The 25541-nt window shown below is 38.0% G+C and overlaps 1 protein-coding gene across 3 annotated transcripts in view; it reads left to right on the plus strand.

The window, feature by feature from the left end:
- CDKAL1 (CDK5 regulatory subunit associated protein 1 like 1) overlaps positions 1 to 25541 on the plus strand; it is a 723350-nt gene that overhangs the window by 255900 nt on the left and 441909 nt on the right. For all 3 annotated transcript variants that reach the window (XM_033216358.1, XM_033216361.1, XM_033216360.1), the window contains one exon: positions 2161 to 2281. In XM_033216358.1, the coding sequence (XP_033072249.1) occupies positions 2161 to 2281 (121 nt within the window). The remainder of the gene's footprint in view (positions 1 to 2160; positions 2282 to 25541) is intronic.

Below are 25541 nucleotides of genomic sequence, written 5' to 3' on the forward strand. Positions count from 1 at the left end.
GGCTGATAATCACATGAAAAGGTACTCAACATCATTCCTCACTATGGAAATGCATATTCAAACCACAGTCACATACCACTATACACCCATTAGAATGGCTGTTATCAGAAGAAGTTGTAGTACTAAGTATTGGCAAGGATATGAAGAAACTCAAAACCTCATACATTGCTGGTGGGAATATAAAATGGTATGACTGCCTTTGTAAGCTGTTGTTTCTTAAAATGTTAAATATAAATTTACCACATGATCCAGCAGTTCTACTCCTAGGAATATATCCAAGAGAAATAGAACATATGTCTGTATAAAAACTTGCATGCGAATGTTCACAGAAGCATTTTTATGGTAGCTGTTAATTGGAAACAATTCAAATGTCAATCAGCTGGTCAGTGGATTAACAAAATTCCCTCTATTTGGTATGGGAATAGAGATAGACTCTAATAAGCTCAATTTTAGAACATTTACATCACCCCCCAAAATTCTTATTTTGGGGTGATGTTCCATTCAGTTGTTCCATTCAGTTTTAGAACATTTACATCATATTTCTAAAATTGAGTTATTGTGATGATTAGAAAACTTTTTTTCTTTGAGACGGAGTCTGTCGCCCAGGCTGGAGTGCAGTGGCGTGATCTTGGCTTATTGCAACCTCTGTCACCCAGGTTCAAGTGATTCTCTTGCCTCACTCTCTTGAGTAGCTGGGCTTACAGGTGCATGTCACCACACCCAGCTAATTTTGGTATTTTTAGTAGAGACGAGGTTTCACCATGTTGGCTGGGCTGGTCTGCCTGCCTTGGCCTCACAAAGTGCCAGGATTACAGGTGTGAGCCACCACGCCTGGCCAAAACTTTACAAATGTATTGACAATCATAGACTCTTACTCTCATAGTGTGTGAATTTTATAGGCTATAGGATATACCTCAGTAAAGTTATAAAAATAATAGGTCTAGGCCGGGTGAAGTGACTCATGCCTGTAATCCCAGCACTTTGGGAGGCTGAGACAGGAGGACTGCTTAAGCCCAGGAGTTTGAAATCAGCCTAGGCAATATAGCGAGACCCTGTCTCTTAAAACAAACAAAACAAAACTAAAAAAAACCCAAAAAACCAACCAACCAAACAAACAAAAAAACCCAAAATATAATATGTCCATATAGAAAGAACAAATGACAAATAAATATGGTAAAATAATAATTGAATCTGAAGGGTATGGGATTTTTTTGTATTTTGTGTTCTTCCACTTTTTCTACAAGTGTGAAATTATATCAAAGTTTAAAAATTACAGACATTTTAATAGCTCTTAGTAGTGATCTGATTTCCTTTTGTGGCATTGTGTAAAAATAAGTTTAAAATGTTTGTTTGTTTAAAAAATCCAGCCCTAAAGTGCAATTTTATCTCAGCTTTTCGATTATTTACTTCTTTGATTTGTTGTTTGCTTTGAGCAGTTACTTGGGATTGCTTTTGTCTTATTATTATTATTACTCATTTTTTCTGTGATGTAGTGGCAGGCAGGCCCAGTGCCCAAGCCAACCCTTCCTGCTGCACGTACGTATATGGCCTATGCTAGAGAGTATTTATAACTGTAGAAATGATATTTTGAGGGTATTCTGTTTCTCATCTGTTCCAATATAAGCAGAGCAAATAGGCCTTGAATACAGCTGTTTTTTCGTTTTTTGTTTTGTTTTGTTTTTTTTGAGACGGAGTCTCACTCTGTAACCTAGGCTGGAGTGCAGTGGTGCCATCTCGGCTCACTGCAAACTCCACCTCCCGGGCTCAAGCTATTCTCATGCCTCAGCCTCCCAAGTAGCTGGGATTACAGGCACCCGCCACAACACCTGGCTAATTTTTGTATTTTTAGTAGAGATGGAGTTTCACCATGTTGGTCAGGCTGGTCTCAAACTCCTGACCTCAGGTGATCCACCCACCTTGGCCTCCCAAAGTGCTGGGATTACAGGTGTGAGCCACGGCTCTCGGCCACTGTTTTCCCTTTTGACGGCCACTGTTTTCCCTTTTGACAGTATTTCTTAAGTTTAAATGATCACGCTTCACTCCTTTATGTTGTTTCCCCTGCTCCCAAAAAGAAGTTAAATGAACACGTTTGTTGAAAGCATTAAGTTACAGTGAAGTGTGTGACTCTTGCTAATGTATATTTATGTGCTTGGTTTGAAGGTCACTCTGTGAGACTGCTGGGTCAGAAAAAGGATAATGGAAGGCGGCTGGGGGGAGCACGATTGGATTTGCCGAAGATTAGGAAGAATCCACTGATAGAAATCATTTCCATCAATACTGGGTAAGCATCTCTCGAACTTACTCATAAAATATTCAGTATATTTCATGAATTTAATTTTTTTTCTTGGACATGTGACATAGAAAAGTAGCCGAACATTTTCTTGGGAAAGAAAAATTACAAAATGTGCTCGAATGCAGTTTCTTCTGAAATGTTTCCTGTATGTAAACTGCACTTATATTTGCAGCAGGGTTTTATAACTTTAATATTATTTCCATTTTTGGTAATAAACATGAATTTCATTTCCCAGCTATGGCCTTATTTAAAATCTTTTAAAAAAATTAGCACTTTATTTTGTGGAGTGATTAAGACACTTGTCATATTCGACTGTTTTTTTTTTTAGTAAAGGTATAGTAAATGTTGCCCAAGATACTAACCACACTTTGATTATTCACTATTTGAGATGCGTATTTTAAAATATAATTCTTCTGAGCTTTAAACTTAAAAGAAGCATCATGACAGAATATTAAGTACTCTTTTAATTTCCACACCTTGATTTAAAGTCCTTGATTATACCTCTTGGTATACTCATTTGTTTCATAAGCATTTATTGAATTTTTGCATTCTTTAAATTATGAGTCCATCAGAAAAAGAAACATTTCCTGAAAATTTGATGAGATGAAGACCTTCTGTTTCTTAAATCACAGGGAGCAGCTAATTACCCATACAACCACATCTCATTCCTCACAGATTTAAGCTGTTCTGCCCCTTTGTACTTCATCCTCCTTCCCTTTTATTTGAAATTGTTTTCCTTCCGTTCTGTTCTTTCTTCATGCTCCTTCTCATTGAGAACTGGTGAACAGCTTCCTTGTCCACCATCTGCCTGTTTCTCTGAATCCAATGCCTTTACTTCCTCCAGAACAGTGGCAGTTGTGTTGCCACTAGCCCTCTTTTCTGTAGTCTCACCAGTTTCTGGTTTATCCTCCACACTGCTGTCAAAGACTAGAGAAGGTTGACCAAAGTCATTTGGTTTTTCCCAAAAAGCCCCATGGAGTGGCATTCAGTGACTTGGTGAATTTGTGGTGGACCAGCATCTGGCCTTCAGCATTGAAGATTCAGAAACCCAAACTTATCAAGCTCAGAAAGTAGTAATTTAAGCAGAATTTAACAGTGAGAAGTATAGTTGTCACTTGACTGAGTACCTCACATATTCATTCTGTCTGTCCAGCCTGAGCCAAATTATAAATGCAAGGCTGTTTGCTTTCCCCTGCCTCAGTTCTTCTTTCCCCTTCATTCAAACATTGTAATACTTTCCCACAACTCCTGATGATCCTATTTAAAACCTCAAACGTTCTAACATTCCTTCTCTTTTTTTTAGTTGCCTTGTTTTCCTCTGTAACTTTAATTGGCATTGAAATATGTAAATGGTCATTTATTTGTATTTTAATTGTCTCTCCTCACTGGCATATATACTCCATGAGAGCAGGGCCTTTTTGATTTTGTTATTTACCACTCTGTCCCCAGTAAGTAGAAAATTATACACAGTAGGGATTTAATGCATATTTATTTACTGAATGAATGAATGAATAAGTTATATAATTTGACAGTTTAGCGGGACTATGCTAAACTATCATCATGGGACAGATTGCTTTGCAAATTGGACAATAATATTTGGAGTTTGCTGGCTAATCATGCTTTCTCCTGAAAAATGCAGTGTTTTTTTCTTGTTTTTTGTTTTTTGAGATGGAGTCTCCCTCTGTTGCCTAGGCTGGAGTGCAGTAGCGTGATCTCGGCTCACTACAACCTCCGCCTCTGGGTTCAAGCGATTCTCCTATCTCAGCCTCCCGAGCAGCTGGGATTACAAGTGCATACCGCCATGCCTGGATAATTTTTTCTACTTTAGTAGAGGCAGAGTTTCAGTGTGTTGCCCAGGCTAGTCTCGAACTCCTGAACTTAGGCAATCCACTTGCCTCAGCCTTCCAGAGTGTTGGGAATACAGGCATGAGCCACTGTGCCTGGCTGAAGAATGCTGGTTTTGTGTGTGTGTTTATGCGGGGCTTTTGGCTAGACACATTCCTTTAAAACATTAGTATTTCAAGGTCTGTCAAACTCTGTTAGATTAGGATTCATTAGGTCTCTGCACAGTAACTTTCCAGGTACGTATTTGGCCTATTGTCTGTTTTTAACTGTTTATTTTTCTAGTCCCTATGTTCTTCTTCATTTTGTCACTCCCCACTTCACACTCCAGTATTCAGTCTTCCTGAACTACTTGAAATTCTCCAAACTCCAGATTCTTCTCTGTCTTGATTGCAGGCCTCCCCGTAGGCTGAAGGGTTTTCCTGGCGTGTCTGTTCTTCCCCATTCACCTCATGGGTGAGCCTCCTGCACTCAGCTATGTGCTCCTTTCTTGGGATGTCTGCTTGTTTCTCCCTCCACAACCAGGCTACATCTATCCCTCCCTCTAATTTATGTCCACAGCATTCCCTATATATCCTGATTATGGCACTTTGCAGACTGTGTCGTTTGTATCTTCCGGTACATTGTGAGCTCCTTGGGTGCTGAACGTGTTTCAGTTGTCATGACATGATTATCTTCGAGTTCAGTGTTTAGTACAAAGTGAGTACAGTTGTCCCTCGGTATCTGCAGGGGATTAGTTCCAGGACCTCCTCAGATACAAAATCTATGCACACTAAAGTACCTCATATAAAATGGTGTAGTATTGGCCGAGTGTGGTGGCTCCTGCCTGTAATCCCAGCACTTTGGGAGGCCTAGGTGGGTGGATCATGAGGTCAGGAGATTGAGACCATCTTGGGCAACAAGGTGAAACCCCGTCTCTACTAAAAATACAAAAATTAGCTGGGTGTGGCAGCCTGTGCCTGTAATCCCAGCTACTCGGGAGGCTGAGGCAGGGGAATCACTTGAACCTGGGAGGCAGAGGTTACAGTCAGATGAGATCGCACCACTAAACTCCAGCCTGGAGACAGAGCTAGACTCCGTTTCAAAAAAAAAAAAAACAAAAAAAGGTGTAGTATTTTCATATAACCCACTGACTTTTTCCAATATACTTTAAATCATCTCTAGATTACTAATAATACCTAATACAATATAAATGCTACATAAATAGTTGTTATACTATATTTTAAAAATTTAGTGTCTTTTAATTGTTGCATTATTTTTAAGTGTTTTTGTTTTTTTCTTCCAAATATTTTCTTTTTTTTTTTCTTTTTTTTTTCTGATGTGGAGTCTCAGTCTGTCGCCCAGGGTGGAGTACAGTGGCGCGATCTCGGCTCACTGCAACCTCCACCTCCTGGGTTCAAGCAATTCTTCTGCCTCAGCCTCCCGAGTAGCTGGGACTACAGGCGTGTGCCACCACACCTGGCTAATTTTTATATTTTTAGTAAAGACGGGGTTTCACCATATTGGCCAGGCTGCTCTCGAAGTCCTGACCTTGTGATCTGCGCACCTCGACCTCCCAAATGCTGGGATTATAGGCTTGAGCCACCGCACCCGGCCCCAAATAATTTCAATCTATGATTGGTTCAATCTGTAGATATAGCACACACGTGGATACAGAGGGCTGACTGCACTCAATAAATATTTGTTGAGTAAATGTTTTATAAGTTATTCGTTTTTGTTGCTATACATTAATTAAAAATTAATTTTAAAAATATTTAAAAATTTTTTAATGTTTACAATTTAAAATTTTAAAAATTTGCTTTAGGTAACCATTTTAAATAGCCTTTAGGTAAAATATTTTATGTATATTATTTGAATTTTCTCTCTTATAGACTTAATGTTTTCTTCAAAATGGGCCTGCACTTGAAAAGAGTGAAAGCTCACTGGATTTGGTATCACTCTCATCCTCTCGTATCCTTCCCATTAGAGTGTTGATCCTTAGTACATTAGCAAATAACGCTTTTCATGTTAAGAAAATTTAATCCATATTGTCCCAGAATGAGAAATGAGTTTCTAATTTTCTCAGACTGCTAATCATCTTCCTGAATTGGTTGCAGCCATATCACTTGCTGTCACATGAAAGCATTCCCATAAGTATTTGTCCACACTATCATTCTATAACATATTAGCTTGGATTTCTTTATTTTATTTTATTTATGTTATGTTATTTTATGTTATTTTATTTTATTTTTTGAGATGGGGTCTTGCTCTGTCACCCAGGCTGGAGTGCAGTGGCATGATCTCGGCTCACTGCAAGCTCCACCTCCTGAGTTCAGTTGATTCTTCTGCCTTAGCCTCCGGAGTAGCTGGTACTACAGGCGCACGCCACCACACCCGGCTAATTTTTGTATTTTTAGTAGAGACAGGGTTTCACCATATTGGCCAGGCTGGTCTTGAACTCCTGACCTTGTGATCCACCCACCTTGGCCTCCCAAAGTGCTGGGATTACAGGTGTGAGCCACTGTGCCCAGCCGGATTTCACTTTTTTCATGCTGGTGGAGCTCATTGCTTTTTTTCACTTACTTTTACATGTTTTAAAATGATTATACTCATAATTATCAGTAGAGAAATGAGCCTTCTCAGTAAAATCCTAACACTTTTCAAAATTTTATTGCTTCCAGATTAAATATGTAGATCTGACTTTCCATAAATTTTTCATTTTTCATTTAGGAAAAGGGTCCCATTTGTAGCAACTTTTATTATATGTATTAGCAAATTACTGAAGTTACTATTAGAACCATTAGACTTTGCAAAGTTGTTATGCCTTATTATATTTCTAACTTAAAATATAAAAGGATGGCTAGGTGCGGTGGATCACGCCTGTAATCCCAGCACTTTGGGAGGCTGAGGCAGGTGGATCACCTGAGGTCAGTAGTTCGAAACCAGCCTGATCAACATGGTGAAACCCTGCCTCTACTAAAAATACAAAAATTAGCTGGGTGTGGTGGTGCATGCCTGTAATTCCAGCTACTCGGGAGGCTGAGGCAGGAGAATTGCTTGAACCCAGTGAGTGGAGGTTACAGTGAGCTGACATCATGCCACTGCACTCCAGCCTGGGCGACAGAGTGAGACTTCGTCTCTAAATAAATAAAATAAAGCAAAACATAAAAGTACATCAGTTGCTTCAGCGAAGTCAGAAGTTGAAAATTTCAGATTGTGTGCATTTTGGATGGGCACAGCAGGATAGGGTATGTGTGGATACTTATGTAGAATTTTTTAAAAAGTCAATCAAATGTTATGGTCAGTATCAGAGGGAGTCAACATGTCTATGAATGGAAGAAATAAGCTAAGGTTGAAAAGCTCAGTTTTTGTCTGGTCCCCCATTTGTGTGACTCCCTTATTTTTTCTTTTCTTTTTTTTTTTTGAGACGAGTCTTGCTCTGTCTCCCAGGCTGGAGTGCAGTGGCGCGATCTCGGCCCACTGCAAGCTCCGCTTCCTGGGTTCAAGCGATTCTTCTGCCTCAGCCTCCCGAGTAGCTGGGACTACAGGCGCCCGCCACCACACCCGGCTCTTTTTTTGTATTTTCAGTGGAGATGGGGTTTCACCCTGTTAACCAGGATGGTCTCGATCTCCTGACCTCGTGATCCGCCCGCCTCAGCCTCCCAAAGTGCTGGGATTACTGGTGAGCCACCACACCCGGCCGTGATTCCCTTATTTTTTCTAGCAGTGGGAATAGAGTATGGAGACAGGGTAGGGGCTAGTGTAGGGCACAAAAGTAAAAAATTGGAAATTGTGGCATAAAGGACATCTGTGCTTTATTTTACCTTCTGTGTCCCTATGAAAGTCATCCTTTTTGACAGTCTCTTGGCAATTTTTATCTTCCAAAGCCAAGAGTTAGATGCTGCTTCGCAGTTCTTATATAAATTATATCATTTTTAAGATACTCCTATCAGATTATCCTTAGCTCGAAGGTTTGAAATCCTCCCTCAGGCTAAACACATCTTAGAAAATACTGTCTGACCCTGTGATATTTTACTGATACTTTCTCTTTTAAAATTTATCTCGTCTTTCTTGTTATTTGCCATCAGTCAGACATATGGTGGTAACTGAGAACCTTTAAGGGGAATCTAATTTTCCTTGAGATTATATTCTTGAATTTGTTATCATTTTTAAAAGTATTTTTTTCCCCCTGCAACGCTCTGGCTTTGGGAAAACTAACTCAGATTTTTACACTTTATGTCTGTCATGTACAGAATTTACCAGTTTCTATTCCAGTCCTGGATATGTAGGCTATCTACAAATATTTGAATGGATATTTCAAACTCATTATTTCATTATAACCTGACAACTCTGCTGTCAGGTTCTAATGAAAACAAGTCCTAGTCCACAGTCTTCAGTAGGAATTTATTAAGCAAGCGGGCACAGTCCAGCCGTTCTTGTTATGTTGGTGGAGTCCTCGTTCTCTCTCTTTTTGGGTGGTGAAATCAAACCTTGTAAGAAAGGTTCACTTGAGCCAGATGAAGCAATATAGTGTCTCACTACAGATAATATATCCTCAAGCAACCAGAATTCCTTTCCTAGTGTCTGGAGTGAGAGTGGGGCAGGGACAAGCCAGAATCACATCTTTCGTGGTCTAGGCCAGTCTAACCAAAGTGTGTTCTGTGGACCAGTTAACTGCAGATTGCTGGTCTGTGACAAGTACACAAATTGAGGGCAAGCATTTTAGAGACTTTTAAGGCAGTTTAAGGTCACGGCAGTGAGTTATAATTCATTTTCACTGTATTTTACACAGATACCGGTTTGTAAGAGGTTGGAAGTAAAAATCCCGCTCTGTCATTATATATAGTTTGAGAAACACTGATTGAGGCAAGTGTGTGCTGCAAGATTCTTTACTCTGTTTTGGAAAATATTTTAGCCAATCTACTTATCTCGAGTGTCCCTTCTTTAACGGAGACTCTATTTCGACTGTCTTTTATGCTATTAACTACTTGTGATTAGTAGTTGACGAGTACTTTCAAAAATGGAAACTTATTATTTACTATGCTAATTAGCAAAGCCTCTAGTGTTGACTAAAGATAAAAGATAGCTTAAACATACACAGCAATCTCCTCTGGAAGGTGGCCTTTCTGATTAAATACTAGCTCAGAGTGTGACTGTGCCTAACAGTTGTAGCTTACATCAAGTCACACAATTATATGATGTTCGCTACATTATATTCTTTCAAAAGTAAATTTATAGTTTTCCTAACATGGCTCTCTCGTGAAACTTAAAATCTGGGTATTATAACTGTTTTATCTGCACAGCCTAAGATGAGTACAGCGCTGTGGTTATTATTCGTGTTCTTCTGTAAGCTTTATGGGCAGCAGGGACCTTAATCTTTGTCATGAGCCTAGAATGTGGCACCAGCCTATTCTGGAGAAGGTAGTAGAATCTATGATACATTGGAAAGAGCTCTGCACTTGGAGTTTGGAGTCATAGACACTGTATTTTCTAGCAGCATGACTTGAATAAATTAGATGAGATCTTAGAGATGATGTCTTTTCTGGCATGGGTATGGTGCTACCTACTGAATGTATAGCTTAGCACATTAATACATATTTTTTTTCAAATCTTGATGCTGCTGTATCTTCTACTCTACTGTCATTCTCTGAGACCCCTTCTACCCTTGATTTCTTTCTATTCTTTCTATTATTTAGGCAAGAAATTTGCTGGGACCAGAATGTGAGGTTACGACTTTATGCTATTCAACGTTGGTTCTTCAATTTCCTATTTCACCTGTTCAGTTTTAAGTGATTGTTTGACCCAAAAAAAAAAAAAAAAAACATCTTAGTCACTCCTGTAGCTTTTAGCACAGTGTCTTTTTCACAGTATTCACTCCATAAATGTTTGTTAAGTATTTCAGTTGACAGCAGTGTTTCTTAAATGCAGAAAAAATTTTCTGGCTGACCTGGAATATAGTTCTAATTGCTTCTCTTACTATAGATGATTGTTTTGTAGAAAAAAAGAATATGATAGTTTGGACTATGAATGAAGTGAAAGTTATATGAAACAATTAAATATGTGAAATTGAGGCATTTATGGCAATTCTGAACTGCATTTTTACTCTTTTATCCACAAACCAGTTGTCCTGAAATTTGCAGTCTTTTTTATGTCTTCAATGGAATCCCAAAATATCTTATTTCACTAAAATATTGTACAAATGAAATTTTAAAGTAATGCTTATTTCTAGTGCAATGTAAGACTGTACTTGGGAAAGATCATTCATTGGAACAGTGGATGGCACTATTGGCTCATACCTGCAAAGTAATTATCCTTAAGTTGCAGAACTTTCAAATGCTGGCTTAGTGAATGCTTTTAAAGAGAGCAGCTCAGTTAAAAAACTTGGACAATATTAGGAGTTAATGTTATATTTTGTAGACTTTTTAATCATTATTTTGTATAAACTTTGAATTGAATATATATATATAGTTTTCTTAGTTACTAGCACAGATAAATGACTGATTTAAAAAAATCATTTCAAATTCTAGCATGTTGTAGGATTCTCTTGCCCTTTCTGAAAAGTACCTCTTGCTTATCAGATTTCTAACAAAACTATTTAATTTGAAGAAGGCAGAATGAATTTGGATAAAAAGCAAAAATTTAAAGGTACTCAAATGGAGGCACATCATTAAAGCAAACTTAGTTTAAAGTTAATTGAGTAGAATGGTCAACTTTCTTCAGGTTAGTTCATGGAGTGGATATGCATTGATAGAACAATTTAGAGATGCTTTTACAGTTGAGAAAGTTCATTATATTTGTTATCTTTAAAAATAATTTTATTTATTTCATATGTTTGTTCTTTAAGAAGACCAAAGAGCCCTGCAACTGGACATTGATTTGTCTTTTTGTTTGTTTAATTTTTTGTAGAGACAGGATCTCAGTTTGTTTTGTTGCCCAGGTTGGTCCTGAACTCCTGGCTTCAAGCAATCCTCCTGCCTTTTCCTCCCAAAGCTCTGGGATTACAGGTGTGAGCAACCACACCCAGCCGGGACTTTGATTTGTTAAACAAATGTAGTTGAACATAAAAAGATGAGTTCATGTGGTATCTGCCCTTGAGAATCCCACAGAATAGAGTTAAACAAGCACAAAACAATTAAGTTGTAAGCTCACACTGTATGATGGATTGTTTGGATGAGTTGGAGAGTGCTTCCATGGAAAGTAATATTTAGGCTGTGTCTTGAAATATCTTATAGGTGGGTTTAAAGGCAATTTAAGCAGTAGTGGGGTGGGGAGAACCAAAACAAAACCCATAAGCAGTGGTTATTGTATGTGAAACACCATGTCTTGCACAGAGAATGATAAATCACTGTGGTGGTGTTTTGAATAAGGGAATGGTCAGAGAAAGGTAGCTTGAGAATGCTTGGGCTCAGATCTTGATGACGCTGGATTTTTCTGGTCCACTTTGCCAACCAGGGACCTCCACAGCCAATGATGCCCCCCGACCCAGGCCTCACTCAGCCCCGGGCCTACCACTGGAGGCACCCTGCCCACTCAGTTCACCTGTACTATAGCTCGTACCTGCATTCGGTGGTTCCCAAGCTCTTGTCCCACATCCAAGAAGAATGAGCTTACACCGACAATTAGAAGGGTTAGGATAGGCAGAGAAGAATTTTCTTGAGTGATGGAACAGCTCTCAGTGGACGGGGGATGCAGGGGGTGGTCCCCCACCCCTGTAGTCGGGTGGATTCTCTCTCTCGCTCTGTGTGTCTGGGTCTGGGACTTTTTATGGACTTAGAATGGGAAGTGCATGCTGATTGGTTTGTGAGTATGCAAAAAAGGTTAAAATGAAGGCACCACTCAAAGGTGGGCACCATAGTGTAGAAAACCAGTAAGGAAAGGGTAGGTTAAAGTAAAATTGGTGGAGGGTGGGGATCAATCAGAGGAAAGTGTGCCAAATGGGAAGACAGGTTCTCAATCTGGTCCATGGGTTTGACTTGTAGCTTGGCTTTCAGGCTTTAAACTGTCTTTGGTTTGAAAGTGGGGTTTCACTGGGGACCTGACACTCTCTTCCTAGGCATTTGTCTGCCTTCTGCTGCTATCATTGGCATAAGTTATTCAGCCTCTCTATAGGTTTCAATTTCCTCGTTTATAAAATGATGATAACAATAATAGTGTTGTGAGAACGATAAGAGGTCATAGGTTTAATCAGCACTATGCTTGGCACATAGTATCTGTTCAATATATAGTATTGTTAACTTTATTACTATGACAACTATAAGAAGGCAAACCTCAGGCTTAAGTAGACTGCTATTTGCTTAAGGCCACAGAGCTAGTAAGTGGCAGAATTATGACTTGAACCACATCATCTGACCAGTTTTTTCAATAAACCATAACGTCAGTGGCCTCTAGCCCCATTTTCTGCTCCGGGGTCTATACTGTAGTTGTTTAGTTAATTGAAAGGAAAGCCAGTTAGAAGTAAAGTTTGAGACTCATCTAGAAGATAGCCTATTAAATCTGAGAAACATGCTGTAGGCAGCAGAGTTTTACAGAGAGAATGGGGAATGTGGGCCTTATGTAGTGAGTCTGTCAAATGGAGGTAGGCTAGGAGAATTCCTGCTGTATATCTATATTGTATTGTCAGATGACTCCTAAGATGCATCCATTTTGTCCAATGGAATGGAATTTGAAATTCCTATTATGATTATTTTAAAGGAGGGGACTGCTAAATCATATAGAGATGTATGACCATTGTACCTTCCTTTCTTGTCTTTTTTTTTTCCCCCACTTCTACTGGAGCTAAGGTGCATGAAAGTGAGTTGCACTTGGAAGGGCACAGTAGGAGCAGATCATTGGATTGTATCCAAAGAGACACCATCTGTCAGCTTTTCTGTTGCTTTAAGAAAACTTGTTTTCTAGCCCTATCAAGAGAGAGAGAAAAAAAAACCCTGAAACTTGTGTAGCCCAACTTTAATTAAGTATAATTGAATACACATGTGATTGTGGATGAAGGCCTGTCAGTTTTTTCCAATACAAGAATAATATATATCCCATATTTATTTTTGAAACCACTTTGCTTTTATTTTACTGCATCTCAGCATGGTAGCACTGGTTGTTTTATTTTTTTTCTAACCCTGACAAAGCAGAATGTTTTGTTTGGCTTTTTAAAAAGGCAATAGTGCATGTAGTTAAGACCTCATTTACTTTATCTGATAAAACAGTCTCTGAGGAGTGTCTATTTTTTGGTAAATCCACTAAGAAAACCGGGTTTAAGACAAGGTCATTTTTAAAAATACTGGTTTCAGTTTTTAAACAATGTATATACCTTTGTGAATTGTAATGTATATTTTTGTGGTTCTTTTTAGGTTAACCTTAAAGTATTAATTGTGAGATCATATAGGTCTACAAAGTTCTTTCTCCCTTGTGAAATATATTTTATGTACTGTTCTGTTACGGCTCTTGCAAAAAACATAAACTTTCTGAAATGGAATTTTTAGTCTGTTCTCCTCCCACACTTTCTCCCATCTCTGTTATTTTTTTTCTCCCATACGTCTATATAAGTTTATGAGAACAAGATATGCAAGGATGGATTTATTTATTTAGGACCAGGAGTCCCTTGTAACTGGAAGATATCCTCTATCAAGATTGGTGGTCTGTTTTATTCATTGGTTTGTTTTATTCTCTACTCATTCACTCGTTTACTCAACAGACATTTGCAGAACATCTCTATATATCTGAAAATGTACTAAGTGCAATAAAAGAAACAAGACCTAGTAATGTATCACTGCTCTTGGGAGCCTTACACTCTAGTGTAGTTTAGTTAACTGGGAAATAATTTTGTTTTAGTCTACATGGAATATAGTAGTAGTTTTATATGTGTAGGACTTAGAGTTGTGTACCTAGAAGTTTACCACAAATATGGAGAATGTATTGGACTTGTTTCAAATATAGCTGAAAATAGGCTCATACAATAATAGTGTACAACATGTGTGTCATGTGAACCAGCAGCACACTCTTTGGTAGTTTGCCACTATTGAGAATTCTGTCACTAGCATCACATATTGTTCTCACTCTGGAATTCAGGCAACCCAGGATCCTTTGAGTATAGATTTCTGTACTTACTCCTAAATTAACACCTCTAATTTCACTTCTAAAATGAATTGCAATTGTTAAAGCCCATTTCTGTCTACTTCAACTTTCTCATTCTTATTTCTACTATTGGGCTTATTTTTAAAATTTTCCTACCTTAATTCTCAGTTAAATGCAAAGGAAGAGGCAAAGCAACAAAAATAATGACAAGGTGTCAGTAGTGGCATTGATGTTGACACATTGCACACATCTTGGAAAAAGAGATGTCAAATGCCCATAAGGATGGAGTGTGGTTGAGATAAATTTTCCTGTTGTTTCCCTGATACCTAATAATGGCAACATGATGGTTGGCATAATGAGAGTCTTCTGTGTAAGTGAATTGACTTGCACTTAAATATTTTGCAGTTGTTTGTCAGTTATTTACCAAATGATTATTTATCAAATAATTATTTTTCTTAATTTTATTGGAGATTTGTCATCCAAATATTCTATTTGGAATATAATATACTTTAATACTCTGTTAAGTTTTGATTTGTATGGTAGATATTCCAGGATGAATGATGGAAGAAAGAATAATGTAGACATTTCAGGGATTTTTTTAAATTTTAAATTTAATTCTTTTATATATTTTTTATATATGTGTGTGTGTACGTGTGTATATATATACACACACACACATATATATTATACACACACACATACACACAGACACATATATATATAAAATATATAAAAGACCCTAATTCAAAATCCAACTGTGACTGAGAGTCATGCATGAATATTTTCTGATGTACTTAACAAATGCTTATTTAAACAGCATCAGTATGGTTTGCCTAATTTCTTAGTTTCTTTTGTTTATCCCAATACTGCTTTGCTTATACATATATATCTTAAAGGTTTCTAAACTTAGAGACCTGTAGATCCTAGACAACTTTTAATTGACTGATCTTTTAATGTCTGTGTTTTCTGTTCCCTTATCTTGTAGTTTTTAAAAAATCTTCTTTGAAGTACTTTTTGTTTTCTTCCTATTTTTTCATTTTCTGTATCTGCTTTTTCTTTTGAGCCCAAACTTTTGACTTTTATATAAGAATGGTGTTTAATTAAAAGCCTCTTTTTTTTGGTATAGTAGATGAGAAAGAAGTAGTTTAATTTTAATATATCTACTGTAAATATATGGATTTGTCTTTTGTAACACTGCCTTGCCAAGTGTTTGGATAGATAGTAGAGTAGCATGACAGTTCACACAATGAGCAATAGTTTGATTTAAGCTATTTATTTATGGGCTACCCTGCTTAAGATCTCCTGCCAGCTAATGAGAATGGTCTGAGGCCTTTTTTTATAAGGAATGGGAAAAACTTTTAATTAGGGATAGACTTTGTAAAATATTTAATAAGTTTCTTTGTAGCCCCGTGGCCAAATACCTACTGCCCACACGCTTTCTTAATACAAAACTATTCATAGATAATTAAAAATCTTTTTGGCAGATTCACATATTCATAGACTGTTAGAACTAGAAAAGATTTTAGAGATTTAAAATCTTTTCATAGATGATAAAACTGAGGCCTCAAGGACTAACATCCGAAAGTTTGGTGGCCCACAGATGCACTCACTTTTAGGAGAGTAAGGTTCATGACAAATAGAGGTTACTCTGACGGGTGATACACCTTCATCTTTAGGATTTTAGGGGTTGGTGAAAGGATTAGAAAGCAGATTAGATTTTGTTTGTGGTCTGCAAGACATCATAAAAATGGTATTTGATGTTAACTTGTATTGAATATATATATATATAGGTCAAAATACCAGACACTGGTATCACTGTGACCAGTACTGTTTGGTGGATCAGAGGAAAACAGTGAGATTATCTGTCAAGTAAATTTGATTACTTGGGATAAAGAGGCTATTGAGACTTCTGTTTTGGTGTGAGAGCATCTTTGGAAAAGTTCTGGACTTCATATCACCTTGTTTTCCTCTTTTATTCACTCATTATTTACCTTACCCATCCACATTTCTGGTTCTACCATTTACCTTCCTTTAATTCCTGTAGGTTTGTATGTTTGTATTTCTAGTACCTTATAGTGACTAGCTCATGGGAGCTCTCAATAAAAATGTTTTTATGACTCAGTTTCTAAATGCTAATGGTATGTTTTCATTTTAAAGTCTCTTCTGCAGTTTCTTGAGTCTTGAATCTCTATTCCAGCCTTTCTCAGTTCTTGTTTTCTGAGAGAATTAAGCCTGAACATATGTGATTGAATGTCCTAAGGCATTCATTATATAGTGAATTAACCCTTCTCCTAAGCATCTAGAATGGTATTAGCTGCATACTATCCTTGAGTGAATTAAAAAGCAGTCACTCAGATTATTTTCTTAAGTGCATAATTCTCTTGGAATAGTGGTTGAGAAAGGCTGACTTACTCACTTCATCAGATATTCCAGATAACCATCTTAAAGCTTACTTTTCTAAGAAGCGCCATCATTGACTGACTTCATTTTAATTGTTCTTTTACTTCACATTTTCTTAATACATAGACTTAGTTTTTACTAAGGGCTGTTGCTAAGTTGGTGTTATGCTGAATGGGTCATAGTAAATTTGGTTTATTTTTTAAAAAGAAACATAAACAAAAAGTATATAATAGATTTCTCATGTTGCTATTTTTTCTCTTGAAAAGCATATACTACCTGAATGTCAAACTAGCCAGTGCTTGGGTGACTTCTATGTTAGACTTGTTAGGTCTGTGACAACACAAATCCCAAGCGCAAAGGAAAGAGACTGGAACTAGTAGACTGAGCATGTTTAATGATCATGTAAGTGATCCTTGTAAGTGATCCTTGTAAGGCCACTGTAAGTGATCCTTGAGAGTCAGCCCTCTATTTAGGCATGGCATGTCAGGTTCATAACTGCCTAAGTTCTTATTTCCAGAGGAGTCAATGTTAGATATATCAGGGCCCAGTTTTTTGAAAATACAGAAAGAAAACTGTGCCTGTTCACAGATGACATGACTGTCTACATAGAAAATCTCAAGGAGTCCATAATAAAACTAGAACTCATTAGTGAATTTAGCAAGGATACAACATAAATCCATTAAAAAAAATCTTTCTGTATACCAGCAATGTATAAATGGAAAGGGAAATACAAAAATTATTTATGTTATGCAGCAGCTCTAAGAAAAATGCTTAGGTAAAAATCTAACAAATTCTGTATAGGATATGTATGTGGAAATTTACAAAACAGAAGAAATCAAAGAAGATCTAAATAAATAAATCATGCAATGTTCAGGAATTGGAAGATTCAGTATAGTAAATGACAATTCTCAAATTGATATATAGATTTAAAGTAACTTAAATACAAATTCCAGTAAGATTTTCCTTGTAGAAGTGGAGAAACTGATGCTAAATTTTATATGGAAAGGCAAGGGAAGTAGAGTTATCTAAAACAGTTTTGAATAAGAATAAGGTTGGAGGAATCACACCATCCTATTTTAAGACTTATTATAAAGTAGCAATCAAGAGGTGTGGTAGTGGTGAAGGGACAGATGCATTAAATCACTGGAAGGAGCCTAACAAGTCCAGTAATGTCAGACCCATTCAAATATGGACAGTTGATTTTGACAAAGTTGCAGAGTTCATCCAAGGGAGAAAGCAGTGTTTTCATCAAATTGTACTGGAGCAATTGAGTATCCATATGGAAAAAGAACAAAACTTTGACCCAAATGTTAGATGTATACAAAAGTTAACCCAAAAGGGATCCAAGTTCAAAATGTAAAATGTAAAACTTTTTTCTTATTCAATTTATGAAAATAAAAAATAAAAGGTAAAACTTTAAAAATTGTAGAATAAAACATAGGAGAAGGTTTCTGTTTTTATGGTTAGGCAAAGAGTTCTTAGACCTGATACCCAAAATCATGATCTATTAAAGGACAAAAGATGGACCTAATCAAAATTAACAACTTTTCCTCTGTGAATGAAACAATTAAGAGAATAAAAAGCGATCTGCAGGCTGGGAGAACATATTTGCAGATCACATACGCAGCGTAGGACTTCTATCCAGAATATATAAGGAACTTTCAAAACTCACTAGGAAAACAACCGGATTAAAATACGGGTGAAATACTTGAACAGAGACATCACAAAACAGGATATGCAAATGGAAACTAAGCACATGTAAAGTTTTTTGACATCATTAACATCAGGGATCCTATAACTCACCTATTAGACCAAGTAAGATAAAAAATATTGATAGTACCAGGTACTGGAGAGGATGCAGAGCAATTAGAGCTCTCATACATTGTTGGAGATGCTAAATGGTACAGCCATTTGGAGAATGGATTAGCAGTTTCTCTAAAAAGTTAAACATATATTTATCATAAGACAAACATCCTACTTTTAGGTATGAGAAATAAAAACCTAAGTTCACCCAAACACCTGTGTATGTATGTTGATGGCAGCTTCCTTCCTAATTAGCCCAAACTGAAAACAACTCCTGTATCCTTCAGGGAATGAATGGAAAAATCATTTGTGTTGCATTCACTTAATTGAATACCGCCAAACAAAAAAGGAATGAATGATTGACATCCCCAACATCTTGGATGGATGTAAAAAGCCTTATGCCAAGTGAAAGAAGCCAGTCACTAAAAGGCTGTATATATGATTGATTGCTGTGTTGTGTTGTGTTGTGTTGTATTGTATTGTATTGTATTTTTTCTTGGAGACAGGGTCTAGCTCTATCGCCCAAGCTGGAGTATAGTGGCACAACCACGATTCACTGCAGTCTCCGTCTCCTAGGGTCAAGCAGTTTTCCCACTTCAGGCCCCTGAGTAGCTGGGACTACAGGCATGTGCCACCACGCCTGGCTATTTTTTTTTTTTTTTGTAGAGATGGGGTTTCATTGTGTTGCCCAGGCTGGTCTTGAACTCCTGGGCTCAAATGATCTTCCCACCTCAGCCTCCGAAAGTGCTGGGATTACAGGTGTAAGCCACCTCACCTGCCCTATATTATTTATTTATGTGACATTTTCAAAAAGAAAAAACTATGGTGATGGAGAAGAGATCAAGGATTTTTAGTGGTTAGAAATTGGGAGGTAAGGATGGCAGAAAGTATTTGCGTAAGGGGATAGCACAAGGGAATGTTCTGGGGTAATGGAACTTCTGTATTCTTTGGTGATGGTTACACATACCAATACATAGGCTAAATTCATAGAACTGTACATCTTCCAGAAAACAAAATTTATGACAGTTTTTAAAAAAATTATTCTGCAAAGAAAATAATACTTATTAAGAAATATTTAGGTAGAGAACCAGGGTAGATTGAAAATTGTGTTAAAAGGTTTGCATCTCATTTAAATTGGAAGCAAAATCATCTGGACTGAGAGGAAAATGGGCCTGGGCCCACTATTTGAGAATAACTGAGGTTTTTTTTTTGAGATGGAGTTTTGCTCTTGTTGCCCAGACTGGAGTGCAGTGGCGCAAACTTGACTCACCGCAACCTCTGGCTCCCGGGTTCAAGTGATTCTCCTGCCTCAGCCTCCCAAATAGCTAGGATTGCAGGCATGCGCCACCACACCCGGCTAATTTTGTATTTTTAGTAGAGACGGGGTTTCTCCATGTTGGTCAGGTTGGTCTTGAACTCCCGACCTCAGATCATCCACCCGCCTTGGCCTCGCAATGTGTTGGGATTACAGGCATGAGCCACCGTGCCCGGCCTAGAACTGAGCTTTTGAACTGTTGCTAAGAATAAATGAGGTATCACTGAACTTACCCTCAGTAACGAATGGAATATGTCACCTGTGGGTAATATGAGATGATTAATAAGACAGTTACCACACCTACTGTATATCCCTAAAATAATAAATAAAGAATTTTTTAAAAGACAGTTATATAGCAGGATTATGTCATGATTTGACTCATTATATAAAAAATTTTAATGTATGATTTTCCATTAGAGGAAATACTCTTTTGTTTTGGCAATTCCTGCCAGTCTTCATTTGTTGATCAGAAGACAACTTTCAGAAGTATTCTATTGCTACTGGAGGTAGGATTGGGCCAGGGTGGAATCTGGTTAGAACAAAAATGCCACAGAAGAAAATCATTTGGCTCACCAGTAAGCTGATGTGTGCATCCTCCCTTTACCTTTATGCACGTGTATACACCAGCCTTGCAATTTGTCTTGCTACTTTTTGAGTAGAGAAAGAAATAATTGTTGCTTTGGAACTTGTGCCTGTAAAAACTGTACAAATCTAAAAGTGCTTGGTCCCTTGTACTCATAATGATTTGTTTAGATTTACCCTTTTGCAGCTTAGTAGGTACTGTGAAATCTTAATCAGGGCCTCATATTTAATTTAATCATCTTAGCCATATATTTGGAAGAACTGCAAATCCCCCCTTTGCAGGGCCACCTATGAAAATCTATACAATGGAAAAGCAACAGCATGGATTCCCTACAGTATCTCAGAGCACCCAGCCCTGCTGGAGCTGCTGGACCAGCATACGGATGCCTAGCTGCTTTTTTTCAATTTTCTTTTCTCTTTTTAAAGCAAATCCTCATAGCAGCTTTATTTGTAATAGCCAAAAACGGGAAACAACCCACAGTGTGAGATAGGAGTACAATAGAATATTCCCCAGCAACATAAAGAAACTAACTCTGGGTACATGCAAAAGCATGGATGAAACTCAATTATGCAGAGTAAAAGAACCCAGACAAATTGATGACACACTACATTATTCCAACCAAACTGTAGAAAATGCAAACAAATCTCTAGTTCAGGAAAGCAAATGAGTGAATCCCTGAGGCAAATTGGTCTGGGAGTGGGGAAGGGAGGGATTGTAAAGGTACACAAAGAAACCTTGTAGGGTTACATATATGCCCATTATCTCTATTACGATGATGTTTTCGTATATATGTATGAAACACTTCTAAACTCTCATGCCCAGCTTTTAAAATTATTTTGATATTTACTAGGAATTTTAAACTAATTTGATATCCTTCTTTTTTGAGGGGGGTGGGAGCTAGAGTCCTGCTCTGTTGCCTGTGTTGGAGTGCAGTGACGTGATCATGGCTCACGGCAGCCTCGACCTCCCATGCTCAAATAATCCTCCCACCTCAGTCTCCTGAGTAGCTGGGACAACAGGCATGTGTTACCTTGCCTGGCTAATTTTTAAAAAAATTTTTATAGAGATGGGTCTTGCTATGTTGCCCAGGTTGGTCTTGAACTCCTGGGCTCAAGAGATCCTCCTGCCTTGGCCTCCAAAAGTGCTGGGATTACAGGCATGAGCCACCACACCCCACCAGCTCTTTGTTTCTTTTTTTTTTTTTGGGAAACAGGTCTTGCTCTGTCATCCAGGCTGGAGCACGATGGTGCTTTCAAGGCTCACTGCAGGCTTAACTTGCCAGGCTCAAGCAATCCTCCTACCTGAGCCTACCAAGTATCTGGGACTCTGGGCATATGCCATCACACCTGGCTAATTATTTTTATTTTTGTCAAGACAGGGCCTTATTATGTTGCCCAGGCTGATCTCAGACTCCTGAACTCAAGTGATCCTCCTACCCTGGCCTCTCAAAGTGCTGGGATTACAGACATGAGCCACTGTGCCTGGCCCGTTATCATTCTTTCATCTTAGGTTTTACCCTAAAGAAATTTCTATCCTCGTCCACCACCGTAGGCTTGCTAACAAGGCTCTGCAGACGAAACCATAGCAGGCTTATTTACATTTTTTCCCAAAATTTTATTATGAAAAGTTTCAAATGGACAGCAAAGTTGAAAACATTTTACAATGCACACCTGTCTACCCACCATGAAGATTCTGTCATTAACATTTTACCGTCCTTACTATGTCATATCTTTCTTCATCCATTTCTATTCATCTATCAGTCCAACTTATTTTTTTCAACATGTTTCAAACCAAATTGCAGACATCAGAACACTTCCTCTAAATACTTCATCAGACATGACATTATAGAGATCGGGATTCGTAGGATTTTATGTAAAATTCTGAAACCATGGAATATATACATCTAAAGAGCACATGGCTGAGTTTTGACAAATGCATATGCCTGTGTAACTCCCATCTCTATTTTTAAAAAATCTGTGGACCAGATAGTATTTACATAATATTTGCAGTGAAAATATAGTAACACCCCTGATTTATAAGGATGTATTGGTAAATAGTCTGCATTTTCTTTGTTGAGAACAAAGCTGTAATCCCCTCCCTTTCTCCCTGTAATGATGGAAATAATATATTATTTTAGCCCATTGTGTAACATCCTTCTTAAATGTGTTAAGAATTTTAAGTGTGCTGTTATGCAACAACTTGATAAAATATTTTCTTAAAATATATGTTTTTAACCACATGCAATATTTGCTGTTAACCTTTAAAAAATATGAATGAGGGCTGGATGCGCTGGTGGCGAACGCCTGTAATCCCAGCACTTTGGGAGGCCGAGGCAGGCGATCACGAGGTTAAGAGATCGAGATTGGCTGGGCGGGGGGGCTCACGCCTGTAATCCTAGCACTTTGGGAGGCCGAGGTGGGCGGATCACGAGGTCAGGAGATCGAGACCATTCTGGCTAACATGGTGAAACCCCGTTTCTACTAAAAATATAAAAAATTAGCTGGGCATGGTGGCGAGTGCCTGTAGTCCCAGCTACTTGGGAGGCTGAGGCAGGAGAATGCCATGAACCCGGGAGGCGGAGCTTGCAGTGAGCCGAGATCGCTCCACTGCACTCCAGCCTGGGCGACAGAGTGAGACTCCATCTCAAAAAAAAAAAAAAAAAAGAAAAGAAAAGATTGAGACCATTCTGGCCAATATAGTGAAACCCCATCTCTACTAAAAATACAAAAATTAGCTGGGCATGTTGGTGCAGGCCTGTAGTCCCAGCTACTCGGGAGGTTGAGGCAGGAGACTGTCTCAAAAAAAAAAAAAATAATAATAATAATAATAATATGAATGAGTTATTTTTCTTTAGCAAATAATTTTCTTCATATTACTTTCTAAAATACTGAAAGTATATGCATGTCCTCACCCTATAATCTCAAAAAGAAAGGAAAACATAATTCCTACTGCAATATTCTCAACCTTTGTATCTATTGTTTGATTAGGCAAATATGTATATTTTGGAGATATATATGTGAAACATATACATACACATATACATACATTCTTATATATATATAAGAATATATATATGTTCTTAAACATAAGCATTCTTTCCAGTTGGATGATTGCAAAGAGGGTACCACAAAGCAGGCCTTACACTGATTTAAATATGCTTTGAGTCACAGGCATTTACAGGTAGTTCAGTAGAAAATTTTGATGTTCGTTTTAAAAATGCAATGCATTTCTCAGAGCACAGAAAGATGATTGTGAAGAAGTCTGACCCTGAAGGCCAGTGGGTGGGTGGGGCTTAGACATCTTAAATGTCTTAGATTACTGGGTGTCTGCGGATCGTTTTTTTAATTGGATAGCAGGAAGCAGAAGAGTACTGCTGAAATTAAGAGGAAAGAACATGCATTTTTAAAATGCAGAGGAGACATCCTAACATGTTGTCTTGACAGATGTCAGGATTATTTGGGGACAGTAATGGGCTTGACCTACAGGGAACTGACAGAATGTCTAAACTTAATCTGGAATTATATTAAATACCCTGAAGCCACATTTGTTGCCATCTCTCAAGTGTGTAGGATTGAAATGGTGAAAACTTTTTTACTTAATATTTGCTTGTGTGTGGGTATGCATTTGTGATAGGGTTCCAGAGAGTCTGCAAACAAGGTAGAGGAACAGCGTTATTAGGAAGACTACCAACTCCTTAGGGTGATATAAGAGTCCCGTGGCTTCTTCCAGCCTTTTCTCTCCTTTCCCTGTTACAACTAATATTCATCAATGCCAGCCTGCCTGTCTCAACATACTATTCTGTAACATGTGTTAATGCCCTTGTGTATACCATTACTTCTGCTAGGCCTGCTCTTGTCTGCTTAGCCAACTATAGTCATCTTTCAAAACTTTGTCAAATATCACCTTTTCCATGTCAAGTGTCACCATCCTTCTCAAGAAAGAGTTGTTAATCACGTTTGTACAGTTTTTACCATAATATATTCTCAGAAGATGCAGAGAGGAGAATAATTGAGAACTAAAATGAAGCCATTGGAGTTGATATTAAAGCGTTCATTGATAATCTGACAGCAATTCCTAGAGAGTTGTTTAGGTGAAATGCAGATTGAAGTAGGCGGAAGAGTGGACAGGAGATGAGGCATAGGGGCAAGATAGTATCTTTTAAGAAGTTTGTTGCCAGTGGGAAGAGTAGAGATGGGGCTCTGGTTGGGGAGAATCGGGAGCTGATGTTATTCTTGTGGTTTTAGGAATGGCAGAAATAGAAAATAATTTTATGTTTAAAAGAAATAGGCCGGGCGCGGTGGCTCAAGCCTGTAATCCCAGCACTTTGGGAGGCCGAGACGGGCGGATCACAAGGTCAGGAGATCGAGACCATCCTGGCTAACGCGGTGAAACCCCGTCTCTACTAAAAATACAAAAACTAGCCGGGCGAGGTGGCGGGCGCCTGTAGTCCCAGCTACTCGGAGGCTGAGGCAGGAGAATGGCGTAAACCCGGGAGGCGGAGCTTGCAGTGAGCTGAGATCCGGCCACTGCACTCCAGTCCGGGCGACAGAGCCAGACTCCGCCTCAAAAAAAAAAAAAAAAAAAAGAAAGAAAAAAAATAAAAGAAATAGCTACTGGGAAAAGAGAGAGACCAAATAAGAAGTGAGACTATTTGGTAGAGTAAGTTTCTAGAGCATATGGGATCGAGAATGTAGGTGGAAGTGCTTAGGATAATACAACACTTCTACCTTCAGTGCAGGAAGATACTCGACAAGGATCGATGAATTTTCATTATTTTTGATCCCGTTTGGGGAAAAGGAAAATGAAATGTGATATTTATATCACTGGTCAACAATTTTCCAATATTGTATATTTAATTATTTTCTCTTCTACTGACATTTATGGTATTCTGTTAAATCTTTGAATACAACTACACTATAACATTTTACAATGACTGTACCAATTTGAAAAATAACTTGAATGAATTAAATCATTCAGTAAAAATGACTTAATTGGGTGCATACTGTTGTGCCAGCTATGATGTTAGGTGTACAGATACAATGATGAAATATGGAAGCAGTTGTGAATTAGTTGTAAAAATTCAGAAAAGAAACAATGGCAGTATGAACTCAGGGAGAGAAAATAGAATGAGAGAGGCAAGAATAACTGGGACTAAGAATACAGGTGATCGGTTAATTCAAGGATTAACAAACTACAGCCTGTGGGCCAGAGCTAGTCAGTTGCTTTTGTTAGAACAGCTTGTGATCTAAAAATGGTTTTTA

Source organism: Trachypithecus francoisi, unplaced genomic scaffold (assembly GCF_009764315.1).
Source record: "Trachypithecus francoisi isolate TF-2019V2 unplaced genomic scaffold, Tfra_2.0 Lachesis_group10, whole genome shotgun sequence".
Lineage (NCBI taxonomy): Eukaryota > Metazoa > Chordata > Mammalia > Primates > Cercopithecidae > Trachypithecus > Trachypithecus francoisi.